General features: G+C 38.2%; 1 protein-coding gene across 4 annotated transcripts; it reads right to left on the minus strand.

Annotated features, from left to right (window-relative positions):
* Window positions 1-14,077: 14,077 nt before the first annotated feature.
* On the minus strand, window positions 14,078-25,252 carry prodhb (proline dehydrogenase (oxidase) 1b). Of its 4 annotated transcripts, XM_026188405.2 has the most exons (14): window positions 24,768-25,252; window positions 23,733-23,941; window positions 20,717-20,751; window positions 20,472-20,621; window positions 20,260-20,324; window positions 20,065-20,181; window positions 19,814-19,887; window positions 19,224-19,305; window positions 18,405-18,497; window positions 17,827-17,973; window positions 16,324-16,499; window positions 15,521-15,619; window positions 15,326-15,414; window positions 14,078-14,310 (listed from the first exon to the last, which is right to left on the minus strand). In XM_026188405.2, exons 1-14 carry the CDS (start codon window positions 25,110-25,112, stop codon window positions 14,120-14,122), a joined length of 1,872 nt encoding a protein of 623 aa, XP_026044190.2. In that variant the 5' UTR covers window positions 25,113-25,252; the 3' UTR covers window positions 14,078-14,119. The 4 variants fall into 4 exon arrangements, with proteins under 4 accessions (XP_026044190.2, XP_026044192.2, XP_080165536.1 ...); XM_026188407.2 differs by lacking the exon at window positions 15,521-15,619; XM_080309410.1 differs by lacking the exons at window positions 14,078-14,310; window positions 15,326-15,414; window positions 15,521-15,619 and adding an exon at window positions 15,896-16,146.
* Between the last annotated feature and the right edge of the window lie 1,087 nt (window positions 25,253-26,339).

The raw sequence follows: 26,339 nt of genomic DNA on the forward strand, positions 1-26,339 counted from the left end.
CTACACTAAAGCTATTCTGTTATACCTGTATACAAAAAAAATATTTCATAGTTCAGCAATACTGATCAATCTAATAAACTTAGACCTACACCATCCTCCCTATTCTAGTATTTTAAAGAGTACTTAGCGTAAATATTAAGCAACCTAACTAATAGGGTTCCAACTCCCAGCAACAACAAACATAAATAAATAAAAAATAAGGAACCACCCCTCACGCGCCACCTCATGATGCTTAATCGACGTAATCAACCTTAATTTGATGCAGTGTGAAAAAAAATGCACAGAAATCAATTATTTTTCAAGAAATATTAAATAGATTCAACATCTTTCTTCAACAAAATTGCAGACTGCACAGATGGTACCTTCCCAAAGTAAAAAGTACTATAGCTTACTAGGGTATATATTAGACTTAATAGTCACTATATACAGTAATTGACTTCTATTCATTTTACATCAAATTAAAACTTTGGGTGTCAGATAATTATTTATTAAAAGCTCGACATTTTAAATGAGAATAAGAAAGAAAAGTATGTCTTTGTGCCCCCTTTTCCCTGTTCATGCCCTATCGGCCCCCCTGGCTAAACTTTGCTAGATCCGCCCCTGCACAGTTACCAGCCGTCAGCTACGTAGAAAAAGATCCTGGTGTAGAAAGTAATATTAAATAAATTCTAACAACAGCTTATCAAGCTTAAACGTTCTGCTGTTGTTCAGCCGCTGGTTTCCTCTTTCTGGTGCAACGTGGGCCAAAAGCAAACTAGAGACACGGACTCGCGACAGAAAAGCCGATCAGCTGATCATTTAAGCAGTTTCACGATTGAAGTAGCAGCCGGAGAGCGAGAGGCAGTCGCTTGTTAAGCTTAACGTGGGAATGCTTTACAAACATTCAGAGATGGACTTACACACTTGCTTTACTTCTCTCGGGGATAACTTTGTCGGAGATGAAATGCCAGGTTGCTAGCGAAGCTCCACATGCTATCCAGACCACCGACAGGTCCGGCATGCCACAGCTGCTCTATCACGTGATGCATACTGCTCCGACTGCTAACGTTCTGAGGTGAGTTACGGCGTGTTGCAAGTTTTGCGAGGTGCTTTCGTGATATTTAATGGATCGGATTACATTTTTTATTTTTCTCCGATATCCGATCCAGTAATTTAGGTCAGTATCGGACCGATACCGATACGTAATATCGGATCGGTCCATCTCTAATAAAAACTTGTTTTACTTATCATAAAAACTAATTTATTTAACTCATATTCCGAGCCTTTTCTACACAATAAAATTCTGTATTGCATTGTAGACCATAATTGTGTCCTTTAGCTTTCTGTTCAGATTTTATTTCCTGCTCCTTCTCACCCAAAAATGAACAAAATTAGATCTTGAACATTAGAGAGAAGGAGCATGTGCCTACCACCGCAAGAGGTCCTTGATATTTTAAGTACCACGTAATACTTGCTATCTTGCTAGCTATTTGCTTCCCTGGATTTTTGGTGCATAAGATTTTACAAGACTGTGTTTTATCTGTTTATTAAGAGCATGTTATTAAACCAGGCAGACCTTGGGGACTAACTATAGCTAGTTGGGATTTAAATATGAACATGTTGTGTGCATTTTAGATTATTATTATATGAAAAATGATGCAATGTTTATATGTTTAGAGACTTCTGAGTCCCATAGTGAGTGAAAACTGTATTTCCTGATTTTAGAATGGGTAATGACACGAAATATTTAGGGAAATAAATGATCTGTGATGTTTCACGTAATGAGGATAGACAATGCTACATGTTATACACAGAATCAAATATTCTAGGTCTTAAATGTAGATATTATACAGCATCTTTGAAGGCATTTTTGTACCTACCCATATGCTGCCAATCTGGAGCTACAAAAAAAGGCAGGTTGCAGAGACTCACAGTGGATTATAATGACAGCATGAAGCTGTTGCTCAAAGCCGCAAGAAACTCCAGCACAAGCCAGATGTTTGCTAATGTCGGTATGCTCACCTGCTCTGCTGTGATAAGAAATCTTTCATTTAGATACATGCAAAGGTTATCGAAATCTGCAAACAATATTTTGCCTTAAGCAATCCTCAACCCAGCAGTGGCTTTCTGCCAATTCATACAGAATGAAGTATTTTACCAAACTTTTAAAATGATTTTTCCTTCATAATCCCCATTCCAGTCTCATGTTCTGAAAGATGTAGGATAAACGGATAAAAGTCACTTATTACGCTCTCTGGCGAAACTGAAACATTCATGATCAAAAGATTGCTGTTATAGGTCACTTGTCCGACAGTAGCTTTGAAGTTTTTCTTTTTTTTTTTTCTTCAACGCAACAATATAGTGTCTAAAGGCAACTTGCAGTTCATTCTCAAAGTTTCTGAGTAGATTTATGAGTATTTCCCCAAAAGGCTGAAAAACAGAGAGAAATAATTTTAAGGAGACAGAGGTGGCAGGATTACTAAATGAACTGGAGCTGATCTGGCTCTGAGGGTAAAAGATTGGTTTCATCAATTAAATGTGGGCAATATGTCTTATTTCCCCTGGTATCTAGTCATGCTGATTGGGGCGGGGAGAAGAAATAGCCCCATTTTGGAAATGACTCATAAAGTTCAGTTTAACATGGTTAACTACTGCTGGCAAAAAGCAACTCGATGTTATCACCACCGAATCCTAACACCAATCTGGTTGATCGCTGCTTGTCTGCTCACTGCAGAGCTGCAAGATAACCAGTCTATCCCCTGCACTCCTTCTGCTCTCAGCATCACTGGTCATGTAAAGGTTCCTCCTACTGTTTCGGCACTTTAATTTGATCCCCGAACCAAGAGCCACCATGCTGTGTTTGTTTGTTAAGATGCTTCTTTCTCTAAAAAGATATAAACATGTATCATCAAACAACCTGCATACAAGTATGTGGGGGATTTTATAGGGAATGAAAAATATCTCACTCACTGTACAAATTATAAAAAGATCTTGGACACAATTTTGTACACAGTGGGGGAATAATTCCCTGCTGAATTTGTACATTTGCTCACTTGCAAAAAATGAACAATCTGATATTTTTTATGGTAATTTCATTTTAATAGAGAGAGAAAATATCAGCTAAAAATCCAGAAAAACTACATTAAAGTTAAATTAATTACTGGAATGAAACAAGTATTTGATCTCGTACAACCCGCAACAAATTTACACTGTGTGCTGGCTTTGTGCCCATCAGACAGATTACAATCAATCAGTTACAGAAACTTCTGATCTCACACCTGTCCACAGAATTGATTCCTTCCATTCCAACCTCTTCACCACAATAGGCAAAACCAAAGAGCTGTCGAAGGACAACAAAGACAAAGTTGTAGACCTGCACAAAGCTGGAATGGTCTGCAAGACCATCAGCGAGAAAGTGACAACTGTTGGTCCGATTATTCAGAAATGGAAGAAATAACCATTAGTGACACTTAGTCTGAAGCTTCAAGCAAGAGCTTGCCTCATGGGGTAAGAATGATCATGAGATAGGTGGCAGATCACCCCAAAACTACATGGGAGGAGCTTATTAATGATTGATACACTGTCTCTCTCAATGAAAACTAAACTAACATAAAAATAGAAACTGTTCATTTCTTTGTAAGTGAGGAAATGTACAAATTCAGAAGGGGGTCAAATAATTTTTTCAACCAATGTAACAAAATCGAGTTCAGTCACCTCTAGTGTCTCTAGCCTTAGCAGTTTAGGGAATCAATTATTAACATCACACTATATCTCCTTTTCTTTCTACAAGAGGTCAGAAATCACAAAAGAACAAGAGGCCAGAAAAGTAGAAACATAAATAGTTTAAAGATTTTAAATAAAGCAAATGTAATTTTATGTATAATTTGTAATATCAGTGCTTCCTTTAGAATAATGTCATGGCAGAGCAAGAATATTAAACAATGTAACTATCAAAACTTTCCTTTCACAGAGAAAAACTGTAATTGTGTAAAAACTGAGTGATGCGTAAGAAAGAAATGGAGTCTACCACATGACATATTCACACATGCAGTTTCTGCTGTATGATTTTTCTACTTTATGCAATACCCTTATCCCACCTCTGTTGTAGATTTCACATAGATTGACAGAACAAAATTCTAATGCATGGAAGCACACACACACGCACACACGCACACACACACACACACACACCCCAGACATCAGGTTCAATCCATCCTGTGATTGGGAATTGTTCTTTTTCTTATTAAAAGAACAGGTGGCCATGAGATAGCAGTCTCATTTTTCACTGCTGCTGCACTCCATGAGTCCAAACTAATGATCAAAACACTGAGCCGCTCCAAATCATCTCTCACCCCACACTGATAGATGTGGGAACTGATGGGAAGAAAAGTGTGGGTGCCTGCGAGTATTTGTGTGAACCCACAGCCGGTACACGATTGCGTGACTTTGTTTCCATATCTGCTTCCACACCTATATGTATATACATAATTGCATGTGCAGGTGTGGTAATACCAAGTGTGTTCATCTGTTTGCACGTGTGTGTATTAGAGGCAATAGTGGGATATCTGTGCTTTCAGGGTAAGAACTGGAATGAGGCTGTGAAGCCAGTGGCTGTGACAGATCACTTGCTCTGCTCCTTTTCCACACTGTTGGTATTCTCTAAGCAGTTTCCTCTTCAACACACACAGAGAGCTTCCCATCTTCTTTCCAATTTTCCTTTTTTTTATGCAGTCGTCAGTCATTCGTGCTGCACCGTGCTTATCACTTACAAAGAGAAACCAGCATACATCTCAAAGGGAGAAGATGAAAGTGGTTTAATAATCTGTAATGTATGGGTGCCATTCATTGGCACAGAATAAAAGGAGAAAGAGGAGATGGTAGCAACAGTAAACTCTAAGAAATCAAGTCACCCCCTTAACTGGTGACTTTATGGGAGAGAATTTGGAGGTTGCTGTCAGAGCCATTGTGTTTTTAATTCTTCCTGGGCAGCTTTACTCGCCTCCAAATGAGATTACTGAAAACACAAGCCAGTCAGTGATGACAGAGTGACTGAAAGAAAAAAATTAATTTCAGCGATGTGTGAGGCGTGTGATATGTTATCTGCATGAATTTTCATCCCCCCCTGTCATAAAAACTGCGATAAAGGCCGACACTCTGCCACACAAATCCACTCAGGAGATGATTTTTTTTTTTTGTGATTTCAATTTGATAGCGCAGAGATGACACCGATGGAAGTGGGAAGACGCGATGCTTTGGTGTGTGAAATAAAAGTGTTTTCCATGATCCAAACTTGACAGCAGGCAAGACAGAAAAACACAAACTTTCCATTGCTCCCTTCTTTTCAGTGTTTCTGATCATGTGCCCCTTTCTGCCACTCTATATGGGCCAGTGAAATTAGTCATCGAAGGTCCCATCTGTTGTGTTTACGACTCATTTGTTTACTCACTGGTTCACATCAGAGCTTACTGAGGCCAGGGGGGATTCCTTCAGTGTGGGACAAGGTCTGGGCTCTAGGGTCAACTGAGCTCAGTGATTCATCATATTTTTCACTAAGTAGCTGTGATGAACACAGATTCCTTTCATTTCCATCTGTGATGAAAAGCAAAGTAGTGGAAAAATGTCACTAAAGAGCCAACGGAACAAAGACAGAACTAACCAACAGTTGGTTGGTCAGGTCAGCCAACGATTTCACTACTCATAGATTTAGATAATTTTCAAGAAAAAACAAACAAGTGCTCATCGTCCGGACGCAGTTTGGTAAAAAATGGTTTGTTGGTGCTTGCTGCCCATGGGGAAATAGCTGTGAGCATGAACATGGGTTGACAGAACAGGTGGTGATGTTAGGTAAGACTGCAATAAATTCACATTATGCAGATGAGCAGTAAAGACAGCAGAGGCAGCTGGAGACATTCACAATCAAAACTTTGCTGAAACTCAGTGTTGTCCACCAACACTTTTAAATATATGCCAGACTGGGAATTAGCTCTTAGTCTAAGCTGATTTCCCCAGGCTTGCCTATCCATCCCTTCATTCATTTTTATACCCACTTATACTAATTCTGGATAACAGGAACCTTGTGCTATCCATATATTTTGCTATGTAATTCAATCTTCATATATCAGTTCTTTGCTATCAGTGATGACATATACAAAAGTGAAAGATGTTTTCAATTTCAGGCATAATAGCTATCTTAGACTATTACACAGAAATAAATGCAAAAGTGTTTTGTGTATAGTGTATCGGTACAAAATAATGATTTGTTTTTTGGTATCCCAATCAGTTAACCTCCCTCTATATGTAGCTCTAGTTTTTCATGTGTCATTTCCCAGCTTGTCTTGTTCTCACCAGAGTTTTTCAGGCATTATTCTGTGTATCTTCTTTTATGGGTTGCAGATGAACAGTTAATTTTGCTTAGGAATGTAACTCAAATAAAAGATATGGAAGTATTTGCATGACATTGGAAAGAACAGCTGGTCAAATCTTCTACATTTTTACGAAATACTCCCTTCAGTGCTTCCCTTGTTGCCTTCCTTATCACTGGACCATCTTTTATGGAAGGAAAAAAGATAATACTGTTCCACAATTCAAAGCACTTTTCATGAAAACTAAAAATCAACTTCACCAGCAAGTCATACAAATCATGTAAATTTTGTTAATAGTGGGGTTTTCATTTTATGCTATTAATAGCTGATTTATTTTGAACCTTCAGTGGCAGGTTAGCTATGAACATTAAGCTTTTATTATAAAATCTACGAATTACAAACATTAAGCTTCAACAATAAAATCTGCTCAGTATAAAGTTGTTGCCTCATGTGAAAAAATATTCTTAAAAAACAGGCTCTGTATAAATATGACCTATATTAAAATGCATGAATATTCAAAGTGAATATAAGGTTTAACATAATTCAGTTAACACTAGTTATGTCTGCTGTATTAGTATGTTAATAGACTTTGGTATTATTATTAATTAGTTTTAGTCCAATTATTACTCCCTTCCCAAAGTTCATGACCATAACTAAGTTCAGGTGTAGATTGATTGATAAATTGACAGTTTTGCTTTCATGCTAATCTCTTTACCAAAATAGACCAGCTCCAGTGCACACCCTATAACTGGAACATACCCTCTGTTCTCACTTCTTAAACATGGGAAACTATGGAGCCCCGCAGGGGACATGGGAGAAAAAAAAATTAGGGAGAAAAAAAAAATTAAGACGGACTTTTGCGGGATCTCGCAAAACAAACTCGGGATCTCGCAAAAGTTGAATTCCAACAATGGCGGCAGCTACTTAGTTGTAATATTACTTTCTGGGTCACAAAATACACTTTTAAGATATTTTGAGGCGTGAATGTAGTTGTGTAAACGTCAGATACCTGCTCGGTTTACAAGACATCACATATTTGCAAAAGTGCTCCGACGTTTTTGGAGATCTGACACCCACTAGCTCGAAGCTAACGGGAGGTCGAGACCTACTACAGCCGGGAGGAACATCGCTTTCCCGGCACATCGTGCCTCGACCTCCCGGTCGGCTTCGAGCTGGCGGCCTCCGAAGAATGCGGCTAAAACTTTTGCGAGATCTCGCAATACTTTTGCAAAATCCCGAGTTTGTTTTGCGAGATCTCGCAAAAGTCCGTCTTAATTTTTTTTTTTTCTCCCTAATTTTTTTTTTCTCCCATGTCCCCTGCGGGGCTCCGTAGGAAACACATTCCCATGGATGTTGCAAAACCATTCCAATCCAATTCCAAGACAACCCAACAAAATCCAGGGCCTTAAGGAACTAATTATGAATTTTATCTTCCCCAGGGCCTATGGAGTTGTTTAACTACCTCAGTGTCCTCACCTCTAGTGATGGGCACATCATCCCCCTCGACCCTAGGCTCTGCTTCTTCTATGTAAGGCGTGCCAGCGGGAACTGTAGCTCAGGTGGTGGAGCAGGTCACCTATTAATTATAAGGCTGGTGGTCCAATCCCAGTCTACATGCCAAATATCCTTGGGCAAGATACTAACCCTCCACAACCCAGTTGGGTCATTTGAGCCATTTCGACGGCAGACCCATGTCAATAACATTACTACAGAGTGTAGCGCAAGTACAGCCGTGTGGTTCAAGTCCTTATGAATTCTCCTTTATATCAATGCATAACATGATGAATGATTAGGAAAAGACATGCAAGGTAATTTTGGGGGGCTGTTATGGACCGTCTAGGGGTGGCCAGACCATAACATAAGGGTGATCCATCCCCGTCCGACCCCAAGAAGCACATCACACAATTAGTACAAGTTTGATGGTGATTTATTTACAATGAGTGGATTTAAAACAGGGAAAGGAGCAGACTATAACTTTAGGGTGGACCTAACAGCAGAACAGCAAACAAAAAGGAGCCTATCTCAAGGATAAATCAAACTTGCCTACTCAAAAGAATTAAACCAAATGACAGCAACTTACCTCCCTAACTAAAAAAAACTTAAGAAAACTGTAATTAAACAAAAAGGCAGTCCTACATGCTCCTGTGTAAAACAAACATCACTAGACAGGTAACAAAGTCTGCGGGTTGGGATGGGCCGAGGATGAATGGCTGGCCGTCCATGGCGGTGTCATCAAATACGTTGCCAGTCCGCAGGAACCGACATTAAGACAGTCGTAACAGGGGCTGTTTGACTCTAGTCTTGATGTTTGTTTTTTTCATTATCCTTTTGCATAAAACATCTGACCTATTATTTATATATTTATTATTATTAGTATTATTATTTTTACTATAGTTCTGCTATCATAATGAATATCTTAAAAAAACAAACACTATCAGCAGCATTTGTTTGTTATGATGACTGACACCTGTGTGTGTGTGTGTGTGTGTGTGTGTGTGTGTGTGTGTGTGTGTGTGTGTGTGTCTCAGTAATAAAGTCTTTTTTTAACTGCACTGTGTGGTAGTTTTGGTTTGTTTCACTAGGGGTTATGAACTGAACTATTTATTAAAGGTCGTCTACAGAGCAAATAAGCATATAATGTCAAAGTACATTTGTAAAATGGATGCAGACTATAGAGCATAGCCTATTAAGTATTTTTCAGGAACCATGTGTGAGGTATTCATTAATTAGGACTAAGCAGCAACGTTTCTGGTTTGTTGTGTTTCTGTAATTACTTAGGATTTTATGCATACCTTCTTGTTAAGCATTGCCAATTATTTTACCAGGAAATGTCAGTGTCTTGCAGAAAGTTAACAGCCCTTCCTCCTTGTTAGACATTTGAGCCAACTTTGTCTCAGATGTTGTTATAAAATATTGACAAGATGTCATGCAGCATTTTCACTGATGCTGAGTTATACTGTGCTTGTCATTCTGACTGGCCATGTAGAAATGATCTTGTGATTATGGTGCAATGTCAGGAAATAGAGTCTATTGTCTATTCTTGGAAGTCTTCTTTCTGCACTTTTCTCTATTTCCACTTTATTAAGTAATATTTGTATGGAAGAAGAAAACAATTTAAACACCATAGCCAACTCTTCGGCCTTCAAACTAATTAAGCCTATAAACAGCTAACTTAATTTTACCGTTTCCGCTTCGCCAACTTTTGGCTGACCCAGGCAATTAAAATTGTGTAAATGTTAGGTGTCAGGTGTTACGACAAACTGCATGTAAGGATTTTACAAAGATAAAAAAAAATTAAAAACTCTTCCTACTTTCTCATTCAGAATGACTTTTTTTTACTATTTATACTTTACAATATAGTTTTGCACACTTCCCCCGAAGTTTCCTCTTAATTTTAACATTATCTTAAAATTGAGGATATGATTAGAGATGTTGAAGTTAATGTGCATTGGCCTAGTTATCTATTTTGTGCACTGTGAGCCACTAATCTCTCAGTTTGCTGTCAAAAGATAAAAACAAACCAAAACATAATACTCTTGGATGGCTCAAAGCCACCATACTGTCACTTTATCTATTGGCATACAAATCCTGATTAGAGCTTAAGTGACGCCTAGAATGCGGCAACAATCCAATCTAGCCTTTGTTCTACAGAAAAACAAAACTTTTCAAAGTCACACCCCTGAAAATTGATGTTCTGTATGTATTTAAACAAAACCTGTCACATCGTAAGTAGTCATTATTTGAAAAACCCTGGGCTGTTGTGTTCCAAGCCAATGGCCACAGCCAAGACACAAACTTAGGTCCAAAATGGTAGAAACAAGAGCCCAAAGAAGCCAGTTATGTATGCCACACATCACATCTTGCATAATACAATGTCAACATTCATTATATAAAGTAAATTAGTCTATGCTGATGTTATTACATTCTTGTGTGCTTTTGATGTAGAGAGAACTGTTGCTGTGCTTAGAGCTTTGCTGACCTAGAACTTGGGTAGAATTTTTCACTTCTTAATGTGTCCTCTGAATCTACTCATGCTAACCAGAAAAACTCCACTACCCTATAAGAAGGGATTTATTGGCAAATGTATACTCAAAGGCACATCTTACATCAAAAGTAGACTTGATTCTTAATTAAACTGATAGAACACAGCAACGGTGACACCTCTGCGGTGCTCTGCCTCAGTAAAACTGAACAGCCACTAAAGTTTCTTCTGAGTAATGATTAATGCATCCAATTTCTGTGATCTGTATTGAGCGTAGCATCATGGGTAATTAAATGATGGTCTACAGAGCACCGACTGCTCTCATAAAATGACAAGGCCATAATCATCATGAAGCTTGGTTACCCTCTGACTCAAATACTAATTGCGCATCAATAACCAAGCAGAATATGTCACCAAATTAAAACCTCAAACAACTCAAGCTGTACAAACAGTTCAAAGCTATAGCATTTCCGTCAAGGACATCAAAAATATGCATGACTTCACATACTTTATATTCACATATTTAGCAATTTCACAAGCATATTTGGTAAGATGCAAATTCAACAAATACATTCTGAGTTAAACATATTTACATTGTCAAAAATCAGAATTGCACAGAGTTGTCTAATGTAATAGATAGTGCTCCAACATGCTAGGAGGTATCTTTGTTGTAAGAGGTCCAGTCTGTCAGACAGACCAGAAAAACAGATATCAATGCCAGATTCAGGGGGCTTTCAGCCTCTTGAGACCAGATTTAGCTTGCTTTATAGACACCCCAAATGGATAAGGGCAGAGGTGGGACCAAGTCATTGTTTTGCAAGTCTCAAGTAAGTCTCAAGTCTTTATCCTCAAGTCTCAAGTCAAGTCTCAAGTAATGTCAGGCAAGTCAGAGTCGAGTCTCAAGTCACTGGTGTAAAAGTCCGAGTCAAGTCACAAGTCTGAAACTTTGAATTTCAAGTCCTTTCGAGTCTTTAAAAAAAAAAACAACGAAAAAATAATGTTGCAGTTATATGCTAAATGTAAATATTAGACCATGTAATTTTAAATCTGTGTTTTTCTCAACACATGACAAAAGTGAATGTAGAAAATATACACAAATTGTGAAATTGCACCTCTTTAAAATGCAGCTCAATTAAACTTAGCTCCAAGAATAATTTTCACCGACAGTTCTGAGATAAGCTGCATGTTATTCTTGGATGCGGTTGTAGGACCAGCTTTAAAATCGCATGACAAAAATATCGTACACATTAAAAAAAACTGTATCACCAACGTAGCCTGGACAACATTTGCTAGTTAGATGAAGTCAGCTATCTCATTGTAGCATATTTATATGCATATTTATAATCATACGGTTCTTGGAGTGAGTGCATACACTCATGAAGTTTAGTAACTTCAGGTCACTGCAACAAGCCCAGGTACAGTTTACCGACGGATGGGTGCAGGACCTTGAAATGCACCGTGTAGAACGAAAGACCATCGTACGTATCATAAGTTTACCAGTCTCACAAATTGTCGTCATAAATACACATTCCTTAACCGTTTATTAATAGGACCTTTGAGCTCAACGGTAATTAATTAGCAGTGGAAATAATTTCTGGTACCCATCACAGAAATGTAGCAGTGACAATAATACTGTATGCTGTAATCGTACTGGGCAATTAGTGATACAAAAAAACCTGTTTTATCCTGTGAATAAAAGTATATGTTTTTGTCAATGTACCATAATAACAGAAGCGAAACGCAATATTGTGTCAGGACAATTCACTATTTATGCACAATAAATAAAGGAGCATAGCGCGACAATTTCTGTTCAGCGCCAGACTTGCTTGTAACCTATATCACCAATTATGTTATGAAAATGACGTATTAACTACTAAAAAACACTGACCTTCGTGTAAATGCTTGGAGCAGACTAACCTGTGAGCTGGAGGGTTCTGGGACGTTATATTTGGTCTTAGAATGGCTGCAATCCAGTCGCCTCTTTGTTACTTCGGAAACATGGCTGAACAATTTCTCTTCAACGACGTAATCCGATAACAACCGATCTCTTTACCCGTCGGCTTCCCGTGGCTGTCATGCGACCGGCTATTGCAGTTAATGATACAACAGCTTCTTGCCATTTTTGTGTTTCTTTTTATCGCTGTGTAACTGATTTTAATTGAAAGCCTGCGTGCGTTAGTACCGCTTGCCACGAGTTCCCAGAATCCTTTGCGGTTCTACCCGTGAATGACGTCACATTTTCAATCTCTATATAATATGCATGTTAAATTTTATATTTGGGGTAAAATATCAAGTCTTTTCAAGTAAACCGGTTCAAGTCCCAAGTCATTGGTGTAAAAGTCCAAGTCAAGTCACAAGTCTTAGAACATTTTTTCAAGTCAAGTCTAAAGTCATAAAATTAATGACTCGAGTCTGACTCGAGTCCAAGTCATGTGACTCGAGTCCACACCTCTGGATAAGGGCATGCTGTAGATCAGTCAAAATGGAGAAACAAGACAAAGTGCCCACATCAACAAGCCACAAACAACGAGAAAGAGCCTCAACAATTCCACTATAACAGAGACCCAGATTTAAACGTTCACTTCTCCACCAGCATGGCATCAGTACTCGGCCTATTAACCATAGAAACAGAACCACAATCACAGGAAGGGAAGAAAACTATTAATAGGTAGGAAACTATAACGGAGATACACTTCAGTGATAAAGCCAAGAAAATACTTAATCAACCTTTTAAGACTAATAGGATGAAATTATTGTTGATATTATTGTATTTGCTTTACAGTTACAAAGCTCATCATCAAAAAGATTGATCAAGAATTAAAAACTATATGTTTAACAATTACTTATGAGACTGAGCAGACAGATGGTTAAGAGATCTGGGATTGATCTGAATTAAGTTAAGAGTTGGATTTAAAATCAAGATTTGGACATGAATTGACCAAAATTGGGGAAACTTTCAGTCTGAGTATAGAACACATACTGTGGGCAAAAATATAACTTCTCCTAGTGAATATAATAACAAGGATGAAGAAGAGAGATGTGCTTTGATGAGGCAGTTATACTTCTTCATGACACATAAACTTGTATTATGTCAGTGCGCCCCAGGGCAGCTGTGGCTACAATGTAGCTTGCTATCGCCAGTGTGTGAATGTGTGTGTGAATGGGTGGATGACTGAATGTAGTGTAAAGCGCTTTGGGGTCCTATGGACTAGAAAAGCGCTATACAAATGCAGGCCATTTGTATTGTTTTAAAAATGTCAGTGCAACCTCAAAAACAAACATACAGTACTGAGAAGCACATATACAGTAGATATACCTATATAGTTTACTTTGCTAACATTTATATCAAGCATGTTATTCTTATGATTCCCGTTCTCCTTGAAAATAAATAGAGCAATAAAAAAAGATGCCCAGCCCAGTCTTGTTGACATTTTAGGAAGTCCTTCTGGAGCAGTAAAGTTGCCCATATGATGGATATTAGAGCTCTACAGACAGTGGGAAAACAAAATGAGAAATGCTTATGGATGTAGAGGTGCAGAACAGAAGGAGTGAATGGAGTGAAGGTGGATAAAATCCTGCAAGAGCAGAATGCTGAAAAACACTAGTAGGAAAAAGAAAAACTAGTGACCTATGTAAATAGTCCATCAGTAAAAAAAAAAAAAAAACAACTTCAAAATATAGATTAAAACAAGAGATGTGCTTAAAAAAGACAGCACAGGCAGCTATGATGATGGACACTAACCAAAGAACCAGATAAAGAAACCCTCAATAATCTTTACTAAATCTTTTGTTCTTTTCAGTACACTGGTTTGTAAAGAAGCTCTCCAGAGGCAAGTCTCCGTTTCAGCTCTTTCCAAAGCAGTTCCCTCTCCTTCTGGGCCCCCTTCATGAAGCCTCGGTTCTCCTGTGCTCTCCGAGACAGGTAGGGCATTACCTCATTCACTGGTCCATAGGGAACATACTTATAGACAGGGAAGCCTGCCTGGCCTGGAGTGAAACAAAAGAAAATGGGATTGATAAATGTAGACAAAAACTATTTCTCTCTTTATTTGTCAATATTATGAAATTCTTTTTCATAAAATATCATTTTGACTGACTAGTTTAAATGACAGGAGAGTATACTTTTTACAGATTATATTGGACAAACTCTATAGAATCACAGCATGAGCATCATCTTGATTGGTTTCTCTCACTGAATGTTTGCTACGATCTGTGTAATCAGACGAGACTGCAGTATTTGCACTGATATCCTCAGTTTACAGCATTTCTATTTGAAGATTTCCTCTCGTCTGTCAGTTAGGCTCGCACACTGTGAAACTGCTTTGCCAGGGCTTAACTCTTTAGCTCTGTCGAAATAAATGTTGTTTTAACTAATCCATCCAAAACATTATAACATGATACAATAAACTCTGCCCTGACAAGCACATCCTGAGTAACAGCTTATCTGAAAACTGAATTATAAAAACTAACTAAGGTACATTTGGTGCAGTAAGTGATGGACAAATAATATGGGTCTCAGCTCCAGTCTGCTTTATTTTATGAAACAACTTCTTTATTGTTTCAGGATTCAAAAGCAGTGCTGGCAGCTCCATCCCTCAAAAAAGCAACAAAGAAACACATGCCTGTCTCTTTACATCAATACTGGTCAAGGCCATGTCAGCTTCAGCCTCACATTGACAGACAACTGCCTGCCACCACTATGTCTAGCTTTGACTGACAAACAAAGCGCTGAGATCCAGCAGAGGCACTTCGTTAAGAGGACTGTTCAATACTGAGGTGTCTTGGCTCATATGTCATGCAGACTGGCTTCTACATGTGCACTCCTTGGGGCCTGTGAGGTACGTTTGTGCAACTTAAAGGTCTTATGACAGAGTTGAAAGCATCACAGGGTGTATGGCCTGTCTGGCTGGCACTGTCAAAATTATTCTTACTATTTATGACAAGACAGATTGGTACCTAGACATTGCATGGTTGTGTATTTCTGCTTCTGTACTTTTCTTACCCAGTGGGAAGCTGATTTGATCACACATGCCCAGTAGCTGACCAAAGTATACCTTGTTTTCTGTGGGAATGAGACCCAGCTCATTCATTCTGATTGAGAGAGGATAAAAATATAAGCATGTTTATACAGATGCAATTTTGTATGAAAGAATTATAGTTTTAAGTTTCAAGTTACTGGATACAGCATAAAATTTGCCTTGTTAAGGTGTGTTTCACTGTGTCTTCATTGTGGGAAGCCACCATTACATTTGCTTTTCTGTTGAGTGCAATCTCATCCAACACATAGTCCAAACACCTTGCACAAATACATGACACACAACAGGGACAATTTAGGTAGTCATAATAATAGGTTTGTTTGTCTTCCAAGTAGGAATTAGTAACTTCTTTTATATTGTTCACTATAAAATATGCATTTTTATTCTATTGTGCTTACACTGTTTCATGGCACATTGAAATAAATCAATTTCATCAGCAGATCACATTTATTGTAAGGTGTGGGACTACTTTTACAAACCTATACTCCATAAAAAATCTCTATAAACATCAAGTATTCACAGTATGTAAACAGAAATCTGGCCCTGTTCATTTGTTTCTCTGTTAGTAAGGCTATATTAATACACATATTCATAATCACCATCTGCATGTTCTGAATCCACCTCATGTTATACTGTATCCAATTAAGCATCCTGAGTTTTTTCTTCATTGATTACATTATTCCATCAAAATCTTCTCAAACTCTTGAGACGAAAGCTTGTTGCCATAAGAACAAGACTGCAGTAACTCCAAATAAAAGACTCTGTCCTTTGTGGTGTTAACCGGTGCCTAAAAGGTTGACAGTTTAATTCTGTTATTTAAAAAAAAAAAAAAAAAACGAAAAAAACTACAGTAAGCAGACTGTTCCTCTCTGAATATGATAAATGAGAGCTTGGCTAACAGCAATCAAACTCTACATGTGTAGATTTATGCAGAACAAACAGACTGACAAGCCTTGGCTCTTACCTGTGGTACATCCTATTGGTTGACTCATAGTCAGGGTTAATAGGGTCTTCATATCCAATCTCTTTGGCCCTTTCTCGCTCCTGATACATGTAGGCCCCACGCACCAGCTTGGCAGCAAAGTGCCAACCCTCACGTCGAGACAATTCTACATCCATAGTTACGTTGTCATAGGTCTCCTGCAGAACAAAAAGGAGGAGCACCGAATCATGAAAATCAAGTCCTCTAAGTTTAGGTACCAGTTTTAAAACATGTTTTATATACAGAGCTGACCGCATTTCCATGTTTATTACAAGTAGAAATGTGCAATGATATACCTGCTTTATTTTTACAGAAGGATTAGTCAACTTAATCTGGGTTACCTGTCCTATCTACCTTTACATAATAAATAAAATGACGTGTAAAAAAAAAACAAAAAAAGAACTATGGAAGACAAACTCTGTAAAACAAAACAACTATCCAATGTGGAGATGATGTATAGCACCACAGCATATCAGCACAATGGCAGGGCCGAGGGTGATGATTTGGGCTTGGTTTGCAGCCACAGGACCTGGACACCTTGTATTCTACGTATGCGGAAGGATTTTAGATATGAGCTCATTAGTTAGCTTGGATCCAAAGGACAAAAGAAAATATTTTATAAGAATCAAGGTATTAACCTCTCGATCAACTCGAGACCTGTGCCTAAACAAATGCCCACTAGTGAACCAAAGTAACAACCGCATAGTGAAATGTTTAAAAATTCCTCCAAATGATTTGAGAGACTGCAGAAGTCCTACAGAAAATAATGACTTCAAGTTTTTCCTGTAGGTGGCTCTATAAACTATTGAACTATGAGGAGTATTTGGTTTTTCACAGGATTGCACAAAGCTCTTCTTTTTTCATGACTGTAAATGCCAGCAACATAAAAAATAAAACACTCACAATAAACCTTGTAGTTATGTTGTAACCAACAGATAATATTCTAAAAATACAACTATTATGAACCTATTATGAACCTATGCACTTTTGATATCATAATGATAATAATAATGCTGGGAAAAACACACAAAAAATAAATCACCATATTTCCACCACTATTGTTTTCTCGTCTTTGTCGCGTCACTCTTTCGAGCCCAGCTTGGCTGACTAATAGAAATCTGTTTACATGCTGGCATTTGGACCTGTCACAGCATGTTTTCTTCGATAAAAATTACAACGGCTGTGTCAATGGATCTCATTAATAAAGAGAGGAATCTCCATCTGTTTTGGTTTTATTTGTTTGGGGTTTTTTAGCTATTTTCAACAACTGTTCATTGGATCTATTTCAAACACACTGAATATATTACTAACCTAAAGAAGCACATTGTCAAAACTTGAGGTTTCTTGTGAGCTGAGAACATGGATTTAATCACTCAGTGACAATAACAATCCTCCCATTCACCACAGAAACATTTTGCATAAGCAAGGCATTAGTAGAAGTTTGCAGCTTTGAAGATCTGTTTTTGTGCCCGCTCTAGGCCCGACCTTTAGGTAGCATTGATAGGTGTTGAAAATGACAGGCTTTTCTCCGTTGTAGGTCCTCTGCATCTCCAGTGTTAGTCTGCTAATGGCTGGCTGGAAATAGGTTTGCTCTGCATCCACCATCAAACGAACACCACTCTCTAGGGCATGCTGAAACATGAAAGATCTCATTATTTTGGTGTAATATCATCTAATATCCTAGAGTTTCATTAAAATAGTTTTCAAGGTTGAATTAATGAACATTTTTTATTAAATAAATGAAACAAAAGAATCAGTGATTCTTAACACTGTGACATTAAAACACAGTAATAATAATAATAATAATCCCCGTAATTTTTTTAATTATTATTATAATTATACCAGTGCAGCTTTTATAGACTATAGTAGCTATATACTTATGGGAATTATATCGTATTTACAAGATTTACAAATCTCATTTAACCGATACACATAAAAACATCTTACTAATCGCATATAGTTGATCTATAGGTGTTTATTCATAGTAGTTAAACAGCAAATTGCCTCTAAGTGTGGGCATGTTCATGTATGGTAATCAGTCCTTGTGGCTGGTATGTAATTACCTTCGCCAAGACATCTACACGCTGTAACATCCGCTTCATTTGTTGCTCCTCCTCTACAGTGAACTTCCCCAGCAGAGGCTCCAGCTTACCTAGCTATGAAAACAACCCAGGAGAGAATCCACTGTGAGATACTAATAAACCAAATATCACACAGCATGACACCTATTAGTCTTCCCACTTTATGGCTTCTTCTTAACCCAGGGCTAAGTCATTCACCCTAGAAATTCCAATGAATGATGCAGAAAATCTGCAGTTAAAGGTTGCAGACTTTTAAGTAAATAAAACTCCAAATGGCTGTTTACTATTTGCAGTGTAATTGAGCTGATTGTGTTCAAGGTCTGGTTATAGTAAAATAACTTCAGATAAGAACATTTAAACTTCAAAAAGCACTTCATTTTCACTATAGCAGCCAGAGAGCAAATGACCATTTAGTAATGAAATCCTTATTTTAAATGTCATCACAATTAATTACTAATTTTGCTTCAGTTTTTCCAGTTGCTTCTGAAATGAACATATTACAACAGGGAACAAAAATAACTGGATCAATAACAACAGCCTATGGCAGCTACAGTACATTTGAATGAATTGCTTAGAAGTCAGAATTAGCTCAGCAGGCACAGCTGACACTTAAAACTCTCCTGCCTGCTACAACCTGAAAGCATGCCAAACTTGGAGCAGTATTATCTAAGTCAATTGTAGTCTCCAAGGAGTAATGGTAGAAATATATTTTAAGTGTTTCTTAATTTTGAAAACTGTTTTCTTTAATCTATTGTATCCCAACAAAAAAATCTCTCTTTTTCAGGATTCTATGCTACTGACCTCTACATTTGGAACAACAAGCAGATCCGATATCTTTGTTCTGTCATCTATTAGGCTGTTCCAGTCAAGCATGTCAATGCATCTGTCAGGAAAAAGGATGGAAAGTATTACAGGAACAGGGTTTTGGTGAAACTATTACCAGTATCTTTTTGTTACCAGAATCTTTTTTGTTTTTTTTGTTTTTTTGTCTTACTGGCCACTTTGTGGATAATTATGTTTTTAAAGTCAAAGACATATTTATAGCTACCCCCTTTTTATTATTAATCATTACTTTTATTACTTGCCGAACTTTGTCAGGTTAGCAGAAAGGAAAGTGATGATTATTTCTTCCATTTTTTAGAAGTAGTAACATATATTAAAGGGATCGTATTTTATAGTATTAAACATTGTATAAAATAAATTATCAAATGCATGAACTAAGAATATCTTCTTTAGTTTAATTTACTTTTTGAAATTAATATTAGTTTAAAATTTCCATACAATTTTTTTTCATGAATTACTTCTTCTGCAAAACTGCTTCACAACTAATGAAATATTTCTCTGTGTCAACACGTCTTTTATAACTATTTGAGAAGTCCGGTCTCGCTTACCCTGTCGAGTCCTCTTTCCTTCCTGTAAACCAGCCATAGAAGTCACCATTTGCACCCAGTTTGGTCATGAACTCCTATGAGAATACAGAGATTTAAAGTTCTGCACAACACACACTAAAAACCTGTCTTGCATTATCCCAGTTGTGCATTTATGGAAATGTAAAACCTATCTGACATGTTTAGCACATATTACACAAGTATCACCATAATTCATCAATGCGAAAAACATGGAAAAAGAAAAAAAATACTACCTGCAGTTGTGTAAGCTCCAGCCTCTGCTCTAAGGCCTCCAAGCCATCTTTACCCTGCTGTGACGCTAGGAAGGTGAAAAACCGCCGCCATTTCACCAGCACCTCTGAGAACTGGAGCTTTTGTAGAAAGAAAGTAGTGTCATTCAGCAAAACTAAAAGCTTACACTGACTTTTTCATCGCTCTTTAGTGCCTACCAGAAACTGAGGTCGTCCTAGTGCAGTCATTTTGATGGCAGAAAAACCATCCATTGAACTCCCACCTACAAGTGGCACATAACATTAAAATAAATGAAATGACAAAAAACTAAAGATAACAGTGTGATGGTACGATAGAATGATGTCTGGTGTCATAGACTACAACTTCAATGCAAACACATACAAGTGTGGCTTCTCCTGTGTTTGCCTACCAGACGCTTTGATGCATTTGATAAAGGTTTCCATATGTTGGTCACATTTGGCCTCGTCAGCATAGAAATATGTGCGGGCTCCGGTCACTCCCCCACGGCGGTCGCTGAATTGTTTGTGCGCTTGATATTTTCTCTCTCTGTGGTCCTTGCCTGTGAGTGAAAAACACATTTGCATATCATTACTTTTGATTACATCTCACAGTACAGTTTGTCCACAAATGAGGGGGAAAAATAAGGCAGCTTACCTATGTTCTCTTTCTCTGCAGCAGACACACATGAGCTAAAACAGAAGTTATATGAAAGGATAAAAGATCATGGTCATGAATTTAGGCAACTTCAAAAATGTGAAAACTTGCACTATTTTCTGTGAACATTGTGGCCTTGTGGCAGTGGCATGCTCGAGGCTGCAATTGTGTTTACTGATGCTTTGCTGAATTTCTGCTGCTCACCCTCTGCAGAGGGGAGTTGCAGCATCACTCCACACTTGACCTATTCCCCCCTCATCATAAGGCACAGGGGAGCTCATGTAACCAAACAGATGACTAAACAGTAAGCATCCTGGACATCAGAGACATCAAGAGGCTTCAAAGCCAGGAAAACTAAAGGGAGCCATATTCTTTTAACTTTGCTTGCTTTTGACAGGGACTCTTTTTAAAAGCAAAATCTACAATGGAGTCCATCTGACATGGTCTAAAAGTGTACTATTTTAAATGTTGTTTTTTTTCTTTTGTCCTTCCCTTGCATGATAGTGTTTTATATACAATCTGCTTATGCTTAAAAATGAGAGATTTACTATTTCCTAGATTTTTTTTTTTGCTGTCGTTCAGATACTATTGATTGATTTTCAGCCCTAAAAAATAAGACGCCAAATCTCCAAAAATTAAATTGAATTAAACAGCTTCAGTGGACAGTGTCTGTGTCAAATAACATTTGTGTTACGCTCTCTGTGTCACATTTGGGATATATTTTATCGCCAGCACAAAACACTGGCACCCAGCTGCTTTAAAAAGCATGCAAGCCTTCAAAAGCGTGCATTTGTCAAATCTAAAGTGTAAAACTGGGAATGTATTTTTAGTATAGATGGTCTACACATCCAAAGGCTGTCACTGTAAATATCATGCGTTCAACATCAAGCTAGGATTTGCTTCTGTTCCTTATACAGCATCTTCCTTCTTTTGGAAGAAACTGACTAATGTTGTTGCTATCTTGACATATGACTGGAGAACTTGTCAAACCTGCTGTCTCAGATCAAGCTGGCTTAATGTGCCTTGTCCTACAGTCTCAATGTTTGAAGGTGTATGTTTGGCAAACAATATCTTTCTAGGCTCAGTTTTGATACCTCGCTTGATGTTTCTAAGCAGGCATCCCCCAACACAAAGGATATCAAAGCTGTGCCATGACATCTTGTTACTAGTGATGAGGTCTAAAAAATATATGCAGTTAAAATAAAAGGGAGTTTATAGCAAAGAGCTTACCTAGAAGTTTTATCACTTTACAGAATGTGATAGGATGACAAAAAATTATGTCTGGCTCAAGATGTTATCACTGTCAGCTGTTACTCTATGTCAACAGACTTAACCATAAGATACCTGACTAGAGGTAGCCCCATTTATTCATCACATCTGAGCTTTATAAAACTAGAGAAATTCTGAGAGTTAGAAAAGGTCAGTCTTTTTTCCTCAATATTAACTTTTTTGCTAAGTATATCTGACAAGTACATTTGTCATTTTTACTTCAAAGAAAAAGGAATCAAAATATTCCCTTTTCTCTACTGATTTGTCTCTGGAACATCTCCAAAGGGGACCAAAATGGCACTCGTGCATTACTCATAATGCATGAATGCCCAAAGCTGAAACTAAAGTAAAAGTCCTGCTATTGCCCACAGAGATACTGCTTGCAAAAGGTTTGCACTGTTGTCCAAGTTTACATCATCTCACAGATCACTTAGGAATCCCGTCACACGAGCTGCACGAGGCAATACCTAGCAAGTGAGAAATTCTCTTCAGCCAGCCAATTCCACACTAGAAAGCCACAAGTATGCCAACAATTCATGGTGTAAAGAAGATCGACCTCCTGGCTAAAATAAAAACACATCTATATTTGGTATTAAACTACAAGAAAATGCAAAAAAATGTGCTTTTGCTTTGTGTTGTTTTTTTAATCTGTAATATGTGTAATACAGACAAGCATAGCCTGAATTCAATGTGTCTTTGACAGTAATGGCATGCAATTTTGGGCCTGAACCAATTGTGAAATTCTAGGTCAATACTGATATGTAAATAAAAAAAGGGTATAGATGATTTTTTTTGTATTCCCCATTTTGTGCAACAGGGAAAAAAATCATTATCAAGAAATAAATTTGAGTTATTTCCTCCTTCACCACATTATAGCTGTTCTCACAAATGAATTCCAGGTTAAGTTAAGTCAGGGCACTGCCCACAATTGCCCTGCATCCTGTACAGCATAACAGGAGATAATACCAATCAGAAGTGTTCATAAAACTGAAATTACTCACTTTGGTTTAGGTGAGAGCTGCTGCATGGGTAAGCAATTGTCTGTTCTATTCTCAGATGGATGCATTAGACATTACACCGACATTTTACCAGGGCGCTGGCAGGGTAAAAACTGTTAAATGTGCAATTCAGCTGCGTCAACCACTTGTTTTCTCACATACATCTCCACTGGGTGGTTTTGATAAACGTTCAGGGCTGCAGTACAGGTGTGAAAACAAACAAATTAGGGACAAGGGATCCAAGAAATCAAGACTAGAACATTATTAGGACACAGCAAATATCAGCCACTGCAATAGTTGAAGGTCATTTAAAATTAATAAGCTGATGGCAGTCGGCAAAGCAAATACTGCCTAATATATTGGTACATCACTGTGTAATACCTTTGACCTTATCCAACCAGATGTGGTTGGATAAGGTCAAAGGTATTACACATTACAAAGGTGAGGTGTGGGGGGGCTGGAGCCTATTCCAGCTGACACTGCGCAGGAAGCAAAGAACAGTCTGGACAGGGCACCAGTCTATTACCCATGCTAACACATTCCAAACCTTCAACCAATTTAGAATTACACATTCATCTCTGGTGCATGTCCTTGGACAGTGGAAAAAAAAACCGTGAGCCCAAAGATGTGCACGTTAGGCAACAAGCATGTCAAAACCCAAAACCTTCCTTCTGTGAGGCAACAATGGTTATCACTGTAACGGGGTTGAGTCTATTGTATTATTAAGTAAAGCAATAGAATTTTCATACTCCATTTCTTTCCGCTCCGCTTCCTCCTGACTGATGTCTTCCTCAACACTATAGTCCAGGACAGAGCCAACGCCGTAGGAGTGGTTCTTCTGAATCAGTGGCTTGATGTCATTGTGGTCCTCACCAGCCACAAACTGACCATAAAATGTCATCTTCATGAACTGGTCAAAGGTTTTCTGGCCTAGAATCTTCTTAGCCAGATCCATTACCTGGGCAAAAAGGGAAGGACATTACATACATTACATTTCTGATTAGTAATTCTAATATGTTTTGGGCTTTCATCATGTCTTTTACATCGTCCCCATTGATTATGTAAATATGTGTGCCATGCTGGATGTGTTTTAATGCACTCTACTCCCATGTATATAACACATTTGCTTAAAAGTCTTAGATGAATGGAAACTGCCTTGTGCCCTGATAGATTTATACAGCAGCCTGTATGCTAACAGTACACTACAATAACAGGACAGCTGAGGTTATGTAACATGGACTGGATAGCTGAAAAACAGGTTGCAACTTGAGAGGTGTGCATTGCATTTAAGGGTGGAGCGGAAACTGTTAGGCCTGTCTTCATATGAGAACATATATAGCCTACAGTGCATTACTTTACATACAGCCTATGGTTGAGATTTGATCAGCTGACAGAACTTTTGTTTACCTTCAACGCTACTTATGGCTGACATAAATGGGAATATTCCCATATTGTTTGAAAAGAAATTGTCAACATCACTGTCAATGCTATATCTATTAGTAAAAAATAACATAGTAGCAATTAAATTGTATTATATAGTATATAATATAATATTGTATTATACTATACAATTTATCGTCCAGTGACTTGCTTACACCTGTTTTCTTTGATTGTGACATCTCATTTGCTTGTTATGCGAACGTTTCACATAGAATTCAGTATTTATGCTCAACTTTATTTTTAAAAAACTGTAATTAGAAAGTGATCTGAACACCTAAAGGCACATTAACAAACAGACTTCGTGTTAAATTGCCGGGCTGCGCGGTGAGATAGCGCCTCATTACCTCTTTGTTCTTATCAACCAGGAAGTCATATGAACAAAGTTTGAAAACCACCAAACTTCTGAGAAGCTCTAATGAGTCTTTGCTCTTGTAAGCCTCCCGGGTCTGCTCAAAGTCTACGGAGATCTCATTAGCAGCGGCGGCGGCGGTGCCTTCTCTCCTTCTCCCTCCTCTCCCAGACAGTCCGGGACACTCTGACCCGCCGCGGCTTCTGACACCGTCATGCTCCGTCTGGGCCGTCGAACTGGAGGTCACGGTGCAACGTACTGCTCGGTTTAAGACTAACCGTTTAAAGTGGATGTCCGCCCTCGCCCGTTTGAGGGCTGGCACGGTTTTGACGTAAAACATCAGCGGATAGCTGGCCCGGGTATCAGCGCTGAGGTGAAGCTAGCACACCAATAGTGTTTGCTAGCTGCGCGTGCCCAACTGTAAACAAACTCGGGCCCGAACGGGCACATTATCATCACTTGGTTGGTGGTTTGAGACGGTGACGCACTCACGGCTTCCTTCCCGAAGTTTCCCGCATCTCTCCACCAGCGCGTTTTTTTTCTTCTTTTTTTTGTGAGCACGTTGCGTTGTTGTGGGTATTTTTTTAATTGGCAATGCTGTCAACTTCCGCAGAAAACACGAATTACCATGACGTGTAGAGGTACAAAAAAAATGCTTGTATTACATTCCACTTCACATTAGGTATTTTCCTAATAAACATTTTGTTTACTATGTTAGACTCAAGGATTAAATGGCAATTTCTTAGGATATAACTTAAAACATTAAAATAAGCTATATTGGTATTTCTTCAGCTTCTGCAGTTGAATTTGCCATCACTTTGGTATAGCTAAATATATCGCTTCGGCCTCCTTCCTCTGCTTGTTCTCAACTACTACGTCCGGTATCTGGAAGTCACACAGGTCATTCTTATCCAACCTTGGGGGCGTATCCCATTTTGACCTCGGGACTTTCAAGGCCATACACTGCGCAGATGAACTATGTCAGCCACTTGGTTGTGTAGTTGCATGTATGCACTGTCTGCTAGCATCGTGCAACAACACCGTCTGCATACATAGATAAATAGTACCCATATGTTATTATCCAAATTATATTAAAAAATTATGCTTTATTATGAAATGGGCGCATTGCACGATCATGATCATGTCAGACCTTTACTCAAGTTTTCTTGGATAAAACTTTGTTTTATCACCTGTAAATTAGTATCCATTTGGGCGTTTCCATCCTTTCAGCAGTTGTTTTCCATTTTTCGATGAAGCAATATGTTGTAAATGTGTAGGACACAACTTAGTCAAAATTAGGTTCACAGAAGACACTGCTATATAGACAAGAATGTGAAATGCGTATAGTGCTGCAGTTTGTTAAAATGAATTCATGGATACAAAATCACTCATACAAAAGTGATATGTTCAACTTACGTGCGACGCACTTAGAGGATTTAATGCAGGGTACTGTCTATCAGCATCACTACGTTCATGTTGACAGATGGGGGAGCTATTGTCTCAGTTGTGGGTAATACACTGCTGCCCCCTGAAGCCGCCACACAAAGGCTCACACAATAATAAAAAA

The sequence above is a fragment of the Astatotilapia calliptera genome, chromosome 12 (genome assembly GCF_964374335.1).
Source record: "Astatotilapia calliptera chromosome 12, fAstCal68.1, whole genome shotgun sequence".
NCBI lineage: Eukaryota > Metazoa > Chordata > Actinopteri > Cichliformes > Cichlidae > Astatotilapia > Astatotilapia calliptera.

Coding starts and splice junctions, on each gene's coding strand:
- prodhb (XM_026188405.2), bottom strand. CDS start 25,112: ATGTTTTACGTCAAAACCGTGCCAGCCCTCAAACGGGCGAGGGCGGAC. Junction 19,888..20,064: donor TGGAGCTTACACAACTGCAG/GTAGTATTTTTT, acceptor GTATTCTCATAG/GAGTTCATGACCAAACTGGG. Junction 16,500..17,826: donor CCTATCAATGCTACCTAAAG/GTCGGGCCTAGA, acceptor TTTGTTCTGCAG/GAGACCTATGACAACGTAAC.